Source organism: Tursiops truncatus, chromosome 17, assembly GCF_011762595.2.
Source record: "Tursiops truncatus isolate mTurTru1 chromosome 17, mTurTru1.mat.Y, whole genome shotgun sequence".
Lineage (NCBI taxonomy): Eukaryota > Metazoa > Chordata > Mammalia > Artiodactyla > Delphinidae > Tursiops > Tursiops truncatus.
Window position 1 is genome coordinate 64,048,270 of NC_047050.1, and position 16,012 is coordinate 64,064,281.

General features: G+C 37.7%; 1 protein-coding gene across 10 annotated transcripts in view; it reads left to right on the forward strand.

Moving 5' to 3' along the window:
* The window catches only part of NSMCE2 (NSE2 (MMS21) homolog, SMC5-SMC6 complex SUMO ligase), a 224,350-nt gene that overhangs the window by 108,801 nt on the left and 99,537 nt on the right, over positions 1–16,012 (forward strand). For 2 of the 10 annotated variants that reach the window (XM_073794740.1, XM_019932013.3), the window contains exon 5: positions 10,337–10,420. The exons of 5 other annotated variants lie outside the window; for them this stretch is intronic. In XM_073794740.1, the coding sequence (XP_073650841.1) occupies positions 10,337–10,420 (84 nt within the window). Of the gene's footprint in view, positions 1–4,599; positions 4,645–10,336; positions 10,421–16,012 lie in introns of those variants that run through there. 3 more of the 10 variants (XM_073794741.1, XM_019932014.3, XM_073794743.1) reach the window with 2 other exon arrangements.

Here is a 16,012-nt window from a genome sequence, read left to right on the forward strand (position 1 = left end):
CAACCTTTCAGGTTCCCTTCACGTCAGAATGAACCCCTGTACTCACCCTCGTCCATCTTCCAGTCGGGTTGGACAGTCTCCAGATCTGTGAGACGCGAGATAGGAGAGGACCTTCCATGTCCTAGACATTGGGGTAGAGGTCTCCTTAACGGTGTCCGCATGGCTTCTGCAGGTAACGGTGAGGAAGCATGGGGATTCTCCCTCACCTGTGGAGAGGGTGACTACAGCTCAGACACAGCAAGTAGCGCGGCTGACAGGCGGCTGAGCTGGAGCTAACCGAGTCTCTCCCCATCCAGAGCTGGTGCTTTGCTGCCTACTGAATGACCAGTCAGATGTTTACTTACTCCGCTTTCTGTTTAGAATTCAGGAAAACTTCTCTTCATATCTTTTTCTAAACTACAGCATTAACTCTCGGTGTTTGATCATGTCTACAGAAATATGTTGCAATTAATATTAAGAAGCAGGAAGTCTTTTACTGGGCTAATAACTGTTTTAGTATTTGCAAATCTGGTTAAGCTTTAATTAGAATTTCTTGACGTTCAATCCTTTTAAAAACTACTTTTCTAACTATACAAATGTATGTGTTGTAGAAAATTTAGATAATATAAAAGACAAAAAATAAAAATTGCCTGTAGTCCCACCACTTGGAGATAACCACATATTAATGTCTTCTGTATTTCCTTAGTCTTTTTTTTCTTATAAAATATGTCCTTGCAAGATTGGGATCCGTTTTGTGTTCTGATTATTTCACTCAGTATAGTGTGAGTTCATTAAGTATTTGAAAATATGATTTTTAATTGATGTCTAATATTCCATTTATGTATGTATCATGATTTTCCTCTTCGAATCATTACCCTCTGTTAATATTCACTCACTAGTAGGCTGTCAGTGGATGACAATTGATATTATCAGTTTAATAGTTTAAAAATAATATCTTGTTCTTTGAGTGTGAAATGTCAAAAATTTACCATTTTTAAGTCATTTCTTTCTTGCTTTTAATTTATGTATTGTAAAGATTAAATAATAGTGTATTTTTCAGGTAGAAGTTGTTTTCTAAAAATTACTTCAAAAGTTGAGACAAGTGATTGGTGTTTTGTTCTGGTAAAAATTTACTCCTTTTGGAAATGTTGTGATACATTTATTTGGCAGACCTTTATTAAATCCCTTCCAGTACAAGGTGTTAATTGCTGAGAATTAAAAGAAGAAAAGCATGCTTTCTGCCTTCAAGAAGCTTATAATTCATGCAGGTAACATATGTAAACATAAGTTTATATTTAATACAAATATAATAGTAATATTATAATGCAAAGAAATAAATATGAAAGTAAAGCTGTAAACAGTGTGCAGGGAGAACACGAAGGAAAAGTGGTTAATTCTGATCAGTGGAATAAAGGGAAGACTTCCTGGAAGAGTTGACATTTGAGCTGGGCATTGAGGCATGGGTAGAATTTCACTTGAGACGGCAGTAAAGGACATATGAGGCAGAGGGTGTAAAATATAATCAGAACCACAGGGGCCTGAGAGCGCATGTCATATTTGAGAGCAACATGTCTTGCAGATGGGTCGGTGTGTGATGTGCCAGGGTCATGGGGTCAGGTGTAATGGGAGCGAGGCAGAGGGCAGTAGAAGTAGTGAACCTAGAGCACGAAGGGATCAAACAATTGATGATCGATTAGTGTGTGTCTGGCTCTGTGTTACTTTCCTTCTCATACACAGATGATCGCATTTGATTTACGTAACAGTTTTGTGAGCTATTAATATCACCATTCGAAATGGAAATAAAAGGTCAGGGAGCCTAAGTGATTTCCCCCAAAGTCACAAAGCTCGTAAGAGGCGGGGCCAAAACTCAAACCTAGGCCTGAAAGTCATGCTTTTTTTCCCACTACTTTCCTAGGTTGAGCTAAGAGTATATAGAAAGTTGTAAAAACCACATTCCAATGTTTGGAATATTGTGTACATAGTGCTTTTTTTCTTTTCTTTTTTTAATGAGTGATATTATCTGACTAGTGAAGATACTTCTAGTGGCAGAGCAAGGAATGAGTTGGAAAAAGATATTGCAAGAAGTGAGGCAAGATGGAAGACTCCTGCAGAAATCCCAGCAAGACATGGAGAAGCTGAGCTACTGAAGAGGTGGTGGAAATGGAGGGAAAAGAAGTGGAAGAGATTTTGAGAAAGAATGTAAGCCCTTAGTAGACTGATGGTCTGAAGTCAGTGAGGAGGCCTAGATTAGATTAGTTGTCTCAACTTTTTAAAAATCACATACTCTAAATAGTTAAATACTTTTGAGCATGAATCCAGTATGAAAGTTTTAATATTTAACCCCCTCTCCTGTGGATTTTTCTTGTGCATACTCATTTCAGGGATCACTGGAATTAACTAAGAAGAATGGGTGTTCTGGGAGGTTGGCAGGAGGAAAGAAAGGGTAGAAGCGAATTAGAGTTTGGTTTTGGACATGATGGGTTCAAGATGCCTAAAGTAGTGCAGTCCCTTGAAGATGCTTCATACAAAGTTGGAAGAGAGTCCTAAAGATTATAGAAGGAGAACAATACCAAGCTTATGTTCTGGTGGTTGATTGTTTTCGTGTTTTATCATTTGATTCTCAACTAAATATTTACAGAGTTTTGAAACTGTTATACTTGGTCTAAATTAAAGAGTATTCTTCACATAAATCTTTTGTGTAGTCTAAAACATGAAGGTCTTTTAGACTGTAGTTCATTCACCTATTTAGACTTCTCAGAATATTCAGGGGTATCAACCCTAAACGTGTCTTCCAAACAGAGATTCATCCAAAGCTCAGAATGTCTTTACAAATGGCTTATGCTTTTCAGTGACTTTCTCAAAACTATAATTTTCATTTCCTTCTGGCCATCGCTCTCTTACTGAGTTAATACCTATAAGGCCTAACCCAGAATACTTTCAATTTACTAAAACCCTCCAATTATATGATTAAAGGCACAAATGCTGGTTGATGTTTTTGGTTTGGTTCAGTTTGGTTTGATTTTAATTACGAATACGTCAGCCAACAAAATCTTTTATCATTGATATTCAAACCATGTTTCCCTTTGGGGAAGTAGGGATGAGAAACAGCTGTAGTTCCTCTACATTTCATGAAATCCAATTAACTTTTGTCTATTTTCTGCTCAGTGTCAATATCAGTATCCTTGATGAATATTTATTGAAGGCCCGAGGAATAGTAGCACTCCTGTAAGCTGAGCACATGCTGATGTGGAAAAGCACCTCTTCTCTTTTATTGCTTATTGGATAAAAGGCACAAAGGACTTGCCAGACTAGGTCACGTTCACAAAATGAGTCTTTGGTGCATTTGGGCAAAATAGATTCTCAGAACAAGTACCTGAAAATGGAAACCTTCCTATTGGAGGAAATGACAAAGCAAAATCGAATCGATGGGTCTCCCTGATCTTGACCCTGTCTCTGTTAGACAGCAGGGGGCAGCTGCATGAGATGTTAGTGCTTTTGCTGCCTCTTCTCTCCCCTGAGCTCTGTACACAGCAGCTGCACAACTGCCTGGACGGACAGCAAATTTTTGAGACTCTGAGATACAAGATTAAGGCCTTGAACACAATCACAGTATAGATTTGTGGTTGATAAAAATTACAGTATCTGATTTTACATCTCACACATATCATCCTGGTCTCTTGTTTTTAAGTCTTTCTTCCAGAGAATTTTTGAGAAAACAGATATTTAGGACTGTTAGTCACAGAGTAAACCTTACAGTCTCAGGATGTTTATAGTTGTTTTACAGGTAGTAGCAGGATGGTCCAGGAGACAGGAGGTGCTGTGCCACATAATGAAGAGTTAGTAAATATGAATGAGTGATTGCTGCCATCCCTTCAAGAAAACAACTTGTTTCTGTAGCTTTTCAGTGAGTTCACAGTCTGTTGCTGCTTTGTATTTGGCCAGCGTGCAACAGCACAATTATTGTAAGAGCAAAGTGATTAAAGCCTTTTAAGACCTTTATGACCTTTAGGACCTTTATGACCTGCCATTTTAATATCGATAAGTACTCAGAGACTAACCTATTTCAGGCCCTTCTCTTTCCCTAGAACAGTTTTGTTTCCTTTTGTGTTGCCACAGAACTCTGATCATACTCATCCTGACACTTTTGCACACTGTAGGACACACCCACTAATGAATAATGAAATGTTCTAAGCAGTAACCCAATTGTAAAAGGTCGTGACCAGCATTTTATTAAAAAAGAAAAGATACTGAATAGGGTAGATTAAAAAATACCACAGTGTGAATCATGTATAGGAAGAGTAGTGTTTCATAAAACTTCTGTTTCACTTAAACATGTTTGTGTATCCTGGGTTTGTAATGGAAAATGTATTTCTTACTGTAGGTCATAGTTAAAATCCTGTTTTGAAAAACACTTCATTGTAGCATGAATCACGTCGTCATTTAATTGTTTTATAAATCTGTCCGCTTGAAAAAAGGAATTGCATTTTCTTTGTCTTTTAATTCCTAATACCTAGGACAGATCTGCCTGACACAGGTGTTTAGTAAATGTTTGTGGAATGAATGAAAGAAAGAAACGAAATTCACTTAACTTCTCTGAGCCTTGTATTTTTCATAAATTAGAATGTCACCCGCCAGATCTCAGAGTGTTAATGTGAAGAGCAGCTGAGATAATGGATGCGAGAGTGCTTTATGTAAGTACGATGTGCAGAATAAGGATTATTATCTGGCAAAAATTTTGTTATTGTTGGGCAGATAAGCCTCAGGAACTCCTGAAATCCTAAATCAGTGTTCTAAAGATGACATCTTTATTGCAGCACTATTAATAGTACTGTATTATCATCCCTTTTTAGGTAAAAAGTTAGGAGACAATCTTCAAAAATTAAGTATGTGCCTTTTCTTTTTATTTTTAAAGTTTTTATTATGGAACAGTTCAACATACAAAGTAGACACAGAAGATGGGCTTCTGTGCACTCAGCTCTACCTTCAACCAAGCAGTAGCAACTTGAGCCAATTTCGTTTCATCTGCATCCTTTCCTATCTCCCCCTTTCCACGTTACTGTGAAGCAAAGATGCACTTCTTTTCTTCTCTCCCATTCCTCTCTCTTCCCCGACCCTCCTCCCTCTTTTGTTTACCTTTTCAAGTATGTAGAAATATTCTTAACATTCTTTTAAAATAGAATCATTAGTACCAAGCAATGCAGGTTGGGAGTTTAGACTAAAGTACTGTGGTACCGTGTGTGAATGAGCTATTCTCTGACAGGAACTAGCAGGTAAACAAGATATTTTATTTCCCAAGATTTTCATCCGATGGTGACCAACTCCATTGCAAAACAATGATCACATTCCAGAGTCCTAAGTAGTTCTGGAGGCTTAGTTACACAATCACCAACTCTGTCATCTTCTTCAGAAATGTGACCTTACAGCAAAGTAAGGAGTCTGAAGTATGACAGGTCACTTTTTAAGTTTTTTGAAGTTTTGTTTTCTATCATGTAATAATCCTCAAGCTTTTGACCTCTAGCTAGGCAACAAAAACTATCCAGCTGAAACTTTTGGAATACTGTTAAAACTATAATAAACTGTGCTTTAAGACTACAGCCCAGGGTTATAACATGCCACTCAGCAGTTAAAATCCACTTGGAATCCAGAAAAGAATTTTTAAAGCATCACTTATATTAGTTTATATTGATCTTTGTTTGATTTTTATAATTTTGTGATTTGGCCCTTAATGTGATAAAAATACAAATCCACATAATTTTAAACCCTAAAGATATTTAATTCTGTCAAATTTTATTTGCCTAGAATTTTTCTTCCTTAAAGTCAAATGTAGAGTTTGTTTTGATTTTGAACAAGGTATTGCTAAGTTTTGCCCACTGCAACCATTGAATAGTCAGAAACTTTGCATGTCTCAATTGTTTTGAGGTTTTATGTGTTCTTGAAAAAATGTTTCCAAAATAAAATGAATATAAATGCACTTTTATTTTAAAATATTTCAAGCCATATTTGTACTAATACAAGGAGGTTGCCTTATACCCAAGAGGGGAGGGTTGTGGGTTGAGAGTGACAGAGAGATGGAGGAGGTGAAACTCACATGGTAAGAATGTCACAACTCCAAAAATGTTGTAGATTGCACATCTAGGTCAGTTTCTGTCAGGGACATCACCATTCTTCCAGTCTTCCCTGATGGAAACCAAGACGAAGTCTTTATCTTTTCCTCTTTCATTCTCTACATCCAATAAATAGATCTTTATTGATTACTTATTTAGAAAAATCTCCGGGCTTTATCTTTTCCATTCCCGCGACCAGGGCATCAGTTCTGATCGTTATCAGTGTACATCTGGACAATTAGCATTTGAGAAGAAATGAACCGATCCATTTTGACCATGCCATTGTATGTACATTTAATTATTAAAACAGTCCTGTGAGGTAGGACAGTTATCTGCATTTTTCAGATTGTATAAACTAGGTAAGCTCTTTCAAGTATATGATATTGCTAAGGAATCTCCTTGCTCTGAGTCTTTCTCCCCCTGTAATGCATTCTGTGCAAGAATACCAAGATGGTCTCCCTAAAATGTGACTCTTAATTTAATAACTTACTTAGTAAAACCAATAGTTACTGATCTAGCACTTTACAAATTACCAGGGACGTTTCACGTTTGATTTCATTCTACACAGACTAGTCCATGAGGTTAATGTTACTCATATTAGTACTTCATAAAGTAACCTGTAATGACTTCTGTTTCCCATCACGCCAATTTTAAACTCTTAATATTAATGACATTCTACATTTATGCCCTGGCTCTACATCCATTTAATCCTGCCTCTTAATGTAAACTGGAGTTAGCTTTAGCCAGGTGAATGCACTTCTTTATGGTCCTCTCTGGGTACCATTCTAATTTCTCCCCTGACGTCTGCTCGCAGCACAACTCTTGTTCACCAAGCCCACTTTCCCCCCACTCCTGCCCTCTAACTTAAACTCTACCAGTCCTGCAGGACCTGTTTCAAGTCCTACCTTTTCAAAGAAGCCTTCCCCAATAATGTCTGTCTTCCTGGATGTTTTTAGTTCTTGATATCCTTTGTCGTATATGTTTGCCCTTGAATAGAATTTTAAAAATTTCCCCTAACTATAAAAGTAGTATATGCTTCACGTACAAATATATAGGATGTTTGAAAGGGAAAAGATCACTCCTGGCTTCCCAATTCCAGTCTGTAGAACTAATGTGTCTTTAGGGTCGTATTTCTGTGTATAAGCAAGAATATCCACAGGCACATACACACACACACACACACACACACACACACACACACACACCTCTATTTACACACATGGAGATAGCTATAGATTTAGATGTATTTTACGCACCTACACCATCCTACAGCATTTTTTTTCCCACTTAACGATATATCTTGGAAGTCTCTTCATGTCAGTGAATATAAGTGATTTCATTTAAACATATATCTTTATTGCCTCAAATTGTTTCATGTCAATTGTTTTATACCTATACATCTGATCTTCCCTCACAAAAAGAAAATGGAAACTCCTCAAGGGCAGGAGTAATTACACATTCATTCTCTTTTCCAATCCTTTACTCTTTGTTCTTTGTACATTTATTGCATATTTCACTATTCATACTGTGGGAAATCCAAGATATTTACTTCTCATAACCCCTAAGGAGTTAAGATCTAGTAGATAAGAATCTACATTTATACACAGAACTGTAACACAGGAAGAAATTGAGAAGTGACACCAATTTTTGTTACTGGAAATATGGCTGATTAAGTTATTTGAACAAATTATCTTGCTGAAAATTATTGAAACTGTTGAATATGTATAAGAAAACATCCTCAGAGCAGCAAAGACCTGAAAATCTAAGGAACCATAAGGAAAAGCAAGAGTTCAGTGAGGGTTTTTTTTTTTTTTTTTTTTTTTTTTTAGGGTTAGGGTATTTATTTATTTATTTTTTACGTCAGCGAGAGTTCTTTAGAGAACTAAAGCTGCTTTTACCCTGAGGACATTTGCTGATCCAGGCAAATTTGGACTTTGCCTGCCTCACGGGTAGTAAAACTACACAGAAAGCTTGTAAATGGCTAACATAAAATTTAGCGTTTTGGGGGCGGTGCAGAGTTTCTGGGGTACTCAGAATTCTCTGTTTATTCACCTGGTGGGAGCTCTGTGGGGTAATTTATTTTCCAAACTGAGCGTATTTGTTTTGTGTACTTTTCTGTATACATGTTATAATTTATAAGCAAAAATTAAACATAAAAGAACAAGTTATAAAACAATAATATGATCTCACATGTGTGTATATTACATAAATGTATATGTGCATATATTATATAAATAGAATGTGTAATATATAAATTTCACACATTGATAAAATATAGAAATTTATGTTTATATATGCGTAAAAATATGTGTGTTTGGGGGATGCAAAAGTTTGTGTGTGTGTACGCTTTTCAAATACAGAGAAAAAGATGTGAAAGAGTATTCTCCAACTACTGAAGACAACCTCGAGAGGTAGAATGGAGGGGGGAGAAGCGAGAAAGGAACTTACTACAGTTTGTGCTTCAAACCACTGTTGTTACTTTTTTTTTTTTTTTTTTTTCCGGTATGCGGGGCTCTCACTGTTGTGGCCTCTCCCGTTGCGGAGCTCCGGACGCGCAGGCTCCGCGGCCATGGCTCATGGGCCCAGCCGCTCCGCGGCACGTGGGATCCTCCCGGACCGGGGCACGAGCCCGTGTCCCCCGCATCGGCAGGCGGACTCTCAACCACTGCGCCACCAGGGAAGCCCTGTTGTTACTTTTTTAAAATAATCATTATTATTTAGTATATTTTAGAAATAGATTTAAAAAAAAATGGCTTCTGTCTCTGCCCCTTATATATAAAAGTATGCTTTCCACCGGGCTCCATACCACTTGGCAAAGTACCTTTTTTTCTTTTTTTTTAAATGTCTTGTTCCTTTGCTAGACTGTAAGCTCTTAAAGGGAACAAGACAATTTTTATCTTTGTATTTCTTGTATCTAGTTAATCCTGGTATATAGGAGAGGATCTATAAATGCTAGTGAAAAATGAATTAAAAGTATACCTTAAGAAGAACTTAGGGCTATAGGTGTCCAGTAGATGTGTTTCCTTAGAGGCTCTTGTTACACTTTTGAATATTATTTTGTATCTGGCACAGCAGTGGGCATAAAGTTGGCACAGTGAATACAGGTCGATTTGAATTTAACTGACACTTTGTGGAACCTGTAGGCAAATGTGGAGTCTACCATGTCGTGCCCCTCTTGATCCCAGAAAGCTGGAAAATGAAAATACTCTCTGAAAATTAAACTAAGAAATTAACAGCTAATAGATTAAAGCCAAGGGAGGCAATGTGATCTTACGAGACATAAAGACTCCTTGGGCAGAAAGATTTGACTGTAACCTAATTGAGGGTATTGACATCTTTAAAACACACAAACATATAAAATGTCCATCAGAAGGGCATTTTCTCTGTCTCCAAAACAGAGAAAAAGAAAAGCTATTAATGTAATTGTCATGATACCTAACAAAGCACTGTCTGACCAGTAGCACCTGCCAGGTTGAGGCAAGCATCCAACCTGCCTGGCAGGTGGATAACCCTGTGGTACAGAGCTGCAGAGCCTCATGCCATTTTGCACTGGAATCCTGCATAATTAACTCCACTTGCTCTGCTTCCGTGCACACCAAGCTTCCCTCTGGTAATTTGCCTTCCCAAGGAGATAATTCACTATCAGGCTGGTACAGACTGATGCAGATTCAGTATGCCTGATTCTTCTGGTGTCCACTGTAAATAATAAAGTCGCCTTCTTTTTTTAATACATCAGTGTCTTGTGAGTTTTCTTAGCATGAGTCTGCATTCCTGGGTCCAGTCAATGAGAATCGGGTATCAGAGTCTGCAAGGCCCATCAAGGTAAATACTACCTTGTGGGCATCTGATGGAGCGGACTGCTGGATTTCCCAGGTGGTACCCATCCGTGTCGTCTTGCTCCATGTTCCCTTTCCATTCCACACTTCACCAGAAAAAGTCTTCCCGGAAGTAACATGTTAAGAACATCTTAATAATGTGCACATTTCAGCTAGAGTGTACCAAATAATATTATGTCAATGACAGTAGACCCTTATCCTCTGGGTGAGTGTTATCTGTTTGGTTTTGTAAATTTCACACCTGTACGGATGAATGGAATGTATATTGTAGATGTCACATGGTGAGGACCCCCAACAACTCATATCCAGTTCTGGCTTCACAGCCTCTTCTGGCTTCACTTCTGGCTCTCATCTCATTGTCAGCATTGATCCTGGCGTCATACTCAAGTCACTTCCTAACCTGGGTCTCTCTTGCAGCAGTGAAACCTAAAGAAGATGGAGGACACAATGATTTCGACCAGATTAAGGATAAGGATGCAAGTAGAGCAGGCAATGGACGAGGTTATAGAATTTTTTTCTTCCATTCTCATCTTTCTCTCTTTCCTCAAAATAGTCCCGGTACCATTTGAAACGGTTTCAGAATCCCACACACTGCTATGGAAAAAATAAAGCACAATTTCTCAGTGCCATGTTCCGCTTACCTATTTCAAAAAATCATTAACAGCAGTGTCTTGCCAAAAAGGATATCAGAGTAGATAACAGGGCAAAACTCAACTACAACTCTTAAGTGAATCCTGGAATTTTTTTAAAATTGATTCTTGCATCAAATAAGTACACGGTTAGGTGGCACTTTGATAAATGGTAATTTTTCCCCTTTCTCTCCTGTTCCTCCCCTTTCACCCCAACTTCCAGCCAGAATAATTGATCACTAAATTTCACCATACATTTATCAGGGATGTACCCAGAGCAATCCTCGTTATCAATCTGATTTAAAATAATATATCTTTTATTAGTAGATTAGGACCTCACAAAGATTTCAGATAGCGCAGGTAAATATAGAATCTTTAAAAGACTTATTTTGTACAAACTTGGTTCTTTGAAACTATTGTTTTGACAATCACAATTTTGTCCATTTTATACAGTGGAGTTCTGCAGCAAAGTAAGACACTATTGGATTATTGTGTTAAATTCATGAGGCTCCTGTATCTGTATATTACTCAGAGCTGTTCTTGTAGACTGATGTTAGATGGGATGGGGATGAATTGCTTTATAGGTTTGTGGGCCATTCCTGATTATTTAGAGGCTGATTAACCAGTCAATGAATTCTTCAGGCCTTTTGACCAAATTCACCATCCTCTGGCTTTCATTTTCTTTGGATGAAAGATGATGCTACCGAGGAAAGGGTCCATTTTTCATCCCCACGTGAGCAAGGTTTGTTTCACAGCCAGAGGCAGCTTGAATGTAAGATCAGGTTTACACTGTGTACCCTACGGTATTGGAAGTTAGGCTGGGTAGCATCGAAACACTCAAAATCAAGCCTATCGTCACCTCTGAAGTACTTGTCCTACTTTAGTAGATTAGTAACAACATGTTATGACATGAAAGTTTGCATTTTCTAAAGCAAAACAGGCAGTATAGTATGTTATATGGTGATATGTGGAAATACCACCCCCCCCAAAATAAAAAGAAAGAAAGGAAAATCATATTCCCTAGCTTCATTAAATGTTAAATTAGTGGGGAGAGGCTGACCGTAGTCAACATTTATAAAAAACACCTACAACTCTCAAAACTACCTGTATTTTTCAGAACTTAAGTACATTTCCTTACTTTACCAAAGTGCATGATATCTTGGCAAGATTCTTGCAAATTTTGAAGTGCATAAATTACCCTGAATAAAGACAAAGGAGCAGAGTGAGCCAGAGACAGATGGTCACCTGAATAGTAATGAGCATTTGACCTACTCCTCTCCCTGCCCCTCTTTTCTCATAAGCCCAGGCCGCTGCCTTCCTTTTTTCTTTCTTTCCTTCTGTTGAAGGTCAGTGTCTAGACAGGGATTCACTGGACAGAACTGCAAAGACAACTAGAGTGGTGGGACAGAACTATCCTGAAGTTAGGCAGCGTTATGGCAAGCTGAAGATGCAATTTTCAAAACTACAGATATCTTCAGACTTTGACATCCTTTGTGATGAAGCGCTAACCTTTCACACGCTGACTGCGTAAGGACCGTATATAAAATGGCAGAGTAGACAGAATTTCTTTTTCATTCTCTGTTCTACCTTTCTAAATTCTTTTTCTGGCATCCTCTGGTTTTCTTCAGTCCTCCTGCAGCTGTCTAACTTCTCTGATTCTTGTCCCTTTTCAGTAAAAGGTTCACCATAAGGCTTGATATCATTAAGTCAGTCTCTGGGTATATTTGTCTGTGTTGTGTGTGTGTATCAACATTTTGTTTTTGTTTGTTTGTAATATAATTTAGAATATTCCTTTCTAACCAAATAAACTCCAACGGTAATATTTCTTAAGTTTCTAGAATTATTGACTCCTTAGGCAGTCTGAAAGTTACCCTCAAAAATGTATATACACATAGAATGTTGGGTACAATTTCATGGTGTTCATGCCCTCTTCGTACCTGTTTATGGATCCCAACTGGGTTCAGAATCCCTGTCCCATGATGAAAATTCCAGTTATCTACTTGCATGGTCACTGGTGATATTTGAAAATATATTCATTCACCAGATGCTCATCGAATGCCTACTCTGTGCCAGGAACTCTGCAGGGCATTGAGATACAGTGACCAGGACACTGGCGCACCCGTCAAAATTTACAGTGTAGCTGAGGAGACAGACAAGTAAACAGACAACTACAATACAGAATAGGTGCAGCAGCAGGGAAAGTACAGGATACTTCAGAGAGCACGTAAGATGAATGTTTAATTCAGTTTTGGGGCATCAAGAAATTCTCTTTACAATGATACCTGAGTTGTTCTTCTAAGTAGAAGGAATGCTATGTACATAGTCAAGAGAATTATAGACTTATATGCCTGTTGAGAACTTTACGTTTGATATTAAAGGGCCTTAAGTTGAGGGATGATAAGTACTGCTATAACTGAAAAAGATAACTGACTGTAGCATGGAGAATGGGTTGGGGGAAGCAGGACTGGAGGCTAGGAGACTTCAGTAGTAACCAGTAGACACTAATAGTGACCTTAACAGTGCCGGTGAAAAGAAGAGGATGAGTTGAAAGGATATGAATTAGAAACCACAGAATTTAGTGATTGAATTAATTCCTTCAACAAATATTTGTTGTGCTGCTGTCTGTTGGACACTTTGTGAGGTATGGTGGTGAATTGTAGAGACACCATCTCTGTCTTCAAGTCTAGTAGTCATGACCTCCAGGCTTCTGGATTGGACAGTTCAGTGGATGGTGATGCTGTCCTCCAGAGATGGAACAGACGTGTCTCCGACTGAAGGTCCCTAGACAGGAGAAGTGCTTCTTCAAGCTATAAGTGCACCTGCTGAGATCCCAGGATGTCCCTGCAGTTGTGAATTGCTGTGTCTAATGAGAGACGTTACTGATGGTAGAATGTTTCCATATGAACAGTATTTGGGGAGAGACTTGAGAACCACTGATAGAGATGACAGTTGGAGCCAGGAAGTGGATGAGATTACCCAGAAAGAGTGTATTGAGTGAGAGGAGAGGAAGGGTGAGGATTGGACCTGGCAAAACAATGGAGAAAGAAGAGGAACCCAGTGAGAAAGCCAGGAGTATGTAAAGTGTGTTCCTAGATGGAGCCAGTGGAACAGATGGGAGGAGTAGCAGTATGGCAGCAGCAGTCAGCATCAGGGTAGGCTTCTGGTTCAAGATGATGACCTGAGCTTACAAATTACATTTCACACGTTCACCACCACCTTAGCTAAAGGGAATCATGAATCTTCACATCACAGGTAGCCAGCAGAAAATAATGAAATTTTATGCTATGTGAATTATATCTCAAGAAAGCTGTTATTAAGTGAAGAGAATAATAATGATGAAGAATTCAATCTTTAAATATATTCTAACAAAATTGTTGTATTTAAAAAAAGAATAAACTATAAGCATCACATGTGTGCGGGTGGGGTAGAGTGGAGTGAGGGAGAAGATGTTATCCACAAAAGAAGGAGAATACATTTGTATCCAGTTACCTGGTAGCACTATATATGCAACAAGCAACAGAGCATCACCTTAGACATCCAGGGGAAAGGGTTGTTACTCAAATTTTACGGCCAGCTGAGGCATCTTTTCTTGAAAGGGCATCAGAAAGGTCATCTTTGATATTGAATGATTTGCGGAATATCCCACTCATGTACTTGCCCTGGAAAAAAGAAAATTATGCGAAGACATGCAAGCACCAAATAAGTAATTAGCAAGAATAAAGAACCTGATAAGGGGAAGAAATGATAGTAGGGTATTTTTTTCTTAAAGTGGTAGCGAATTAATTGTGAATAAGAGTTGTTAATATAGTAGTAAGCCATAATACTAATGATAAATGAGTCCTCAGAAAAGAATTATGTAACAGACTAATAATAATGGGGATCTGCGATTATAAAGTGTTTCAACAATTTGGCAAGCAGAAGGAAGATGGAAGAGTGCAAGGAGATTCCAGAAACTGTTACTTTCTTATTGGCATCTATTAAGAAGTACAGGATATGGTGGTGCAGTGGTTAAGACTCCATGCTCCCAATAGAGGGGGCCCGGGTTCGATCCCTGGTCCAGGAACTAGATCCCACACACATGCCGCAACTAAGAGTTCGCATACCACAACTAAGGAGCCGGCGAGCCGCAACTAAGACCCAGCACAACCAAATAAAAAAATATTTTTTAAAAAGGAAGAAATACAGGATAAAGAAAGTAAAGTCAAGCAGTACTTGAGTAGAAATAGGATGAATAACTTCCGAATCAATTGGCTAAGAATGAGGGGGAAAGCAAAAGTTTTGGAAGCATAAAAAACAGAATATAGTTTTAAATTAAAACTGAACTTATTACCACACAGTGACTACGCTGTTCTGTTAAATGACAAGGATTCGCTTTTTTAAAAAAATCCAACTATAATATGATCCTGAGGCACACCTTTAAAAGGAAAAATGAGAGGTCTGTAACCATAGATGCAGAGGGAATTTTTAAAAAATAGATTTGAAAGGAGTAATATGTTTAACCTTATGACAATGAATTAAATCTGCAAAATGAATGACTGAAAATAGATTTAAAACAAAAAATAACCAAAATTGACTCAAAATGGCCAAAATTGTGAATGACGTTTACAAAAAGAAGATTAAAAGAAAGATTCTTTGCTCCCCAAATGTGCAAATCCTAGACATATTAATTGTTAAATTCTGTCAGATCTTAAAGGAACGGATATTTTCTGTGCTAGTTAATCTATTTTAAAGCGTGGGAAAATACAGAACATTTCCCAGTTTATTTTAGGAAACTAGGATGACTTATGACCAAATTCCGTGTTTTGTCTTTTTCTTAAAAGTTAAGAACACTTTCACATAAAACTAGATATATGAAATCTTAAGTCAAATATTAGCAAATAAAATCTGGCAGCGTATTGAAAGAACTGTACATATGATAAATTTGGATTTGTTTCAATAATGTAGCATTTATCATTAGAAAATCAATTAATTAGTAATCATGTTGAGGTCAAAAGAGGAAATCCTCTTCCAGCCATTTATTTCTATGAGCCAAGCATTACTCTGGTGATCCAGCAGTGAACCGAAGCAACCAAGCCCCTTTCTCTGTGAAACATAAGTTCCGCTGAGAGAACAGTAAGAAATAAACAGACAGATATTGTAATAAGCACATGTAAAATTTTGGTGTGTGACAGATTTTCAAATCAGTGGGGGAAAGTTGGCTTATTCAAGAAAAACATTTGGAACCATTGATAATGTTTTAGTGACACTACTTTAAATCCAAAGTTTATATTTTACATTAAAATACATTCCAGATGAATTGAAGGTTTTAATGTTAAAAATTGAAGCCGAACTATCAGAAGAAGTAATCAATGAATATTTATATTGCCTCATGTTCTGTTAGACCTTTTCAATCATGTCAGAAGGAAAAGTGCTTGGAAAGATTAACGAGCAGAAGGATAACGTCGCTCTGTTTCTGAGACGATAA